General features: G+C 36.2%; 1 protein-coding gene across 2 annotated transcripts in view; it reads right to left on the bottom strand.

Annotated features, from left to right (window-relative positions):
• The window catches only part of mrpl3 (mitochondrial ribosomal protein L3), a 14,714-nt gene extending 11,187 nt beyond the window's left edge, over nt 1-3,527 (bottom strand). Inside the window, exons 1-3 of one of the 2 annotated variants that reach the window (XM_016281313.1) lie at nt 3,288-3,527; nt 2,863-3,044; nt 2,622-2,713 (exon numbers count right to left, since the gene is read on the bottom strand). In XM_016281313.1, the coding sequence (XP_016136799.1) occupies nt 2,622-2,713; nt 2,863-3,044; nt 3,288-3,382 (369 nt within the window). In that variant the 5' untranslated portion in view covers nt 3,383-3,527. The remainder of the gene's footprint in view (nt 1-2,621; nt 2,714-2,862; nt 3,045-3,287) is intronic. The other variant, XM_016281314.1, reaches the window with a different exon arrangement.

Raw genomic sequence — 3,527 nt, 5'->3', positions numbered from 1 at the left:
TTAGCAGACGCTTTTATCCAAAGCGACTTACAAATGAGGACAATAGAAGCAATCAAAACTAACAAAAGAGCAACAGTATATAAGTGCAAATGACAAGTCTCGATTAGCCTAACACAGTACACGTAGCAAGGTGTATATATATATATATATATATTACACACACACATATACACATTTGTCACAGTTTACTTTATTTTGCTATCCTCACTTACATAAATGAACTATAGTGTCCAGCACCCACTAGTAAAAAAAAATTTTTTTTTGCTTCATGTGCATCATCTTTAATTTAATAGCATTAGAGCTGCTCCATTGCAGCGGCTTAGTACTGTAATCACGCGCTTTGCTGTAATAATGCAGGGAACCACTCGTTATAAATCTCCTAACTGTGATATTTTCAGAAATAGAAGTCGTGTTTTTTCATCTGAAACATGCTGCGATTTATATTCCAAAGCCACTCATATAATGCAGAAACACTCAAGCAAGCAAAACACGCGCAACGCGTGCATGTATTTGTACTGATGCAGAACACTACAGCCTAGCGTATTTCACACAGGCTCCTAGATTCACTTTCACCAGAAAGTCGTGTATGCCTAAGGTTGAAAATAAATGATGTTTATAGTGAATGCCCCTATAAATGGTCTTATTTTTATGATTTAGTTTTAATCCAAATGATGCGTGTGCTAAGTGAGTGAACATCAAAGATCACACAAAAGAAGTGCGCTCTCTCTCTCTCTCTCTCTACCATCAAGTAACTTGTGCATTGTTTTACTTACTTGTTTTTGACGTATCCGACCGAACTACAAGCTTTCCAGTGTTGTCTGTGAGAAAGGTATATTCACTCGACAAGCTCACGCATCTGCGCCGCCGCACACGCTCAGTCCACTCAGCGTGCTTTGTTTATCAGCTCGCACACATCAGCTATCCAGGCGTTAATACTGAATGTTTAGCATTATATTCATTACATACATATACTTCGTAGTAGACATCCTTAACTCCTTTCTGCTGTTCTGTTGTCGGTGTTTCTTTGTTTGAATATGCGCTTATAACATGCTGTGTGGTATCGGGGCATTTTAACGAGTACAGGAGACCAGTATCGGTGCATCCCTAATATAAATCACTCCGACAGGTTATATATATATATATATATATATATAGAGAGAGAGAGAGAGAGAGAGAGAGAGAGAGAGAGATTTTAATGTTTTAAAATGCAGTTCAGTATTAGTGATATACATCAATATTAGCACCAAATCGAATATTTTACCAAAATTAAAACCAAAATGAAAGTTTTTTTTTTTATTTAGCCAATAAACCAAAATGCGATTATTTAATGACCAATTAATTATTTAATCAAATGTAATAATAAACACTCGAATCAAAACTAAATCTAAGCATTTACAATGCACATAAAGCAGTTTTTATTTCAACCTTTTATGGACAATTACATTTCTAGTCCAATTCGTTGTTGAAATATAAACATTTAAATGGTGGCTGTAATAAAAAACTTGTTTTCATAACAAATTTACTGAAATATACATTAATGAACACAACCGATTAAGCAGAAATATAATGAATATATAATATACTGCACAAATCTACAAGCATTAATTAATTAAACGGTGACATATAAAGGGTTAGTTCACCCAAAAATTCTGTCATTAATTACTCACCCTCATGTCGTTCCAAACCCGTAAGACCTTCGTTCATCTTCGGAACACAAATTAAGATATTTTTGATGAAATCTGAGAGCTCTCTGACCCTCCATAGACAGCAAGGATACTACCACGATCATTGCGCAGATATATGTGACATGAGGGGTTTAACCGCAATTTTACGAAGCTACGAGAATACTTTTTTGTGCGCAAAAGAAGAAAATAATAACAAATTCAACAATTCTTCCCCGAGTCAAAAATATCGTAATTTGTGTTCCGAAGATGAACGGAGGTCTTACGGGTTCGGGACGACATGAGGGTGAGTAATTAATGACAGAAATTTCATTTATGGGTGAACTAACCCTTTAAATGTCACCGTTTCTTTAATGATTCCAGCCCTCCAAATGTATTCTGGTCGAATATTTTCAGTTGCCAAATTTTGAAAGCATCACTCTTTAACAAAATAATAATACAATTTAAAAAAGAAATAAAAATCTAAATTTATATCTAAAAATAAAAATCTAAATTTAGAAATTATTTTAAATGCACTTTTTCCATTTGCCAATCAAATTAATATAATTTGACAATTAATCTCACAGGAACAACTAGGGATGCACCGATATGAATGTCTCTGAAGGAAATAATGCATTATTTATCGGCTTTAAGATATCGGCCAAATTTTCTTATCAGGCCGATACCGATAACAGAAAAAATTAGCATTTATCGGCCGATACCGATATGGTGGCCGATATATCGTGCATCCCTAGGAACAACCAATAAACTCAACTCAATGAAAGTTCAGCTGAATTTTAAGACTGCCAGAAATACTTTTGATAAGTCACAGCTTCCACAACAGTGTCTTTATATTTTTCAATTTACATTTGTTAAAAAAAGAGATTTTATTTACAATTTAAATGAAAGTGCTGTCATTTCCACCTCTGTAATAAAGTGATGAACTTATATCCTCTTTACCTGCAGCATGGTCACTACGTGTCTCTCTCCAGATTTGGTCCACACAGGCATCATTCCGAGTTTAACAGCCACAAGACCGACTCTCCGACTCCCTGAGGAGATGCAGATTACAAATCAATACAACCATTAAAACTGAAGCAGTTATCATAAGCACAATTACGAGCAAAAGCACGCTGCCTTCTGTAGGTCTGGAGTGGAAATGACACCCACAGACCTCAGGGGTTCTGATGGTGTGACCCACCTTCCACCCACTCATGTCTGGGCCAGGGCTCATCCTTGAGGGGATTGAGTTTGTCTGTGGTCTGTTGTTTATATTCCTCTGTAACGACCTTCTTCAGAAAAGAAGCATTATCTTCAGTGAGGTGCTCATCCCACCATGTGTTTGTGCGATGCGTTCTTATACACTGAATGACAGGAGCTCTGCTGAAGACACAGAAAACAGGGGCATGATGGGAAATGCCATGCTTTTTACATAAATATCACGTTAAAAAAAGTTGATAATGTGATACTACTGACAGTGACATTACATAAAGTTGTTAAACTTGATGCTACTGAATAATACACCTAACTAATAAGATTTTCTGTATTTATGTGAGATTTACATGATCTTGAATTAAAGATTACATTATTTTATGACCTTAATATTCCGTTTTTAACAGCAAATACCTCTGCAGCGCTGCTCCAGCTCGGCAAACGGTTACTGGCGCCCCTCTTAGCAAACCATCAGCAAGTTTAATGAACCTACACGTCAGTGCTGTCATCTTTATTGTTTACAATTATCATACAACACAACTACAGCTCATTCATTTATCCCGATCGCAACATTGTACCAGACATGACAGTCTCGTGTTTGTCCTGCAGTAGAATGACATTCCTTCCACTTCCGGTGTTACACGGAAACACGTC

Source organism: Sinocyclocheilus grahami, unplaced genomic scaffold (genome assembly GCF_001515645.1).
Source record: "Sinocyclocheilus grahami isolate Dianchi unplaced genomic scaffold, SAMN03320097.WGS_v1.1 scaffold149.1, whole genome shotgun sequence".
In the NCBI taxonomy this organism is placed as follows: domain Eukaryota; kingdom Metazoa; phylum Chordata; class Actinopteri; order Cypriniformes; family Cyprinidae; genus Sinocyclocheilus; species Sinocyclocheilus grahami.
Note: the sequence above shows the minus strand (reverse complement) of the source record. Positions and strands in the feature narration are given on the sequence as shown.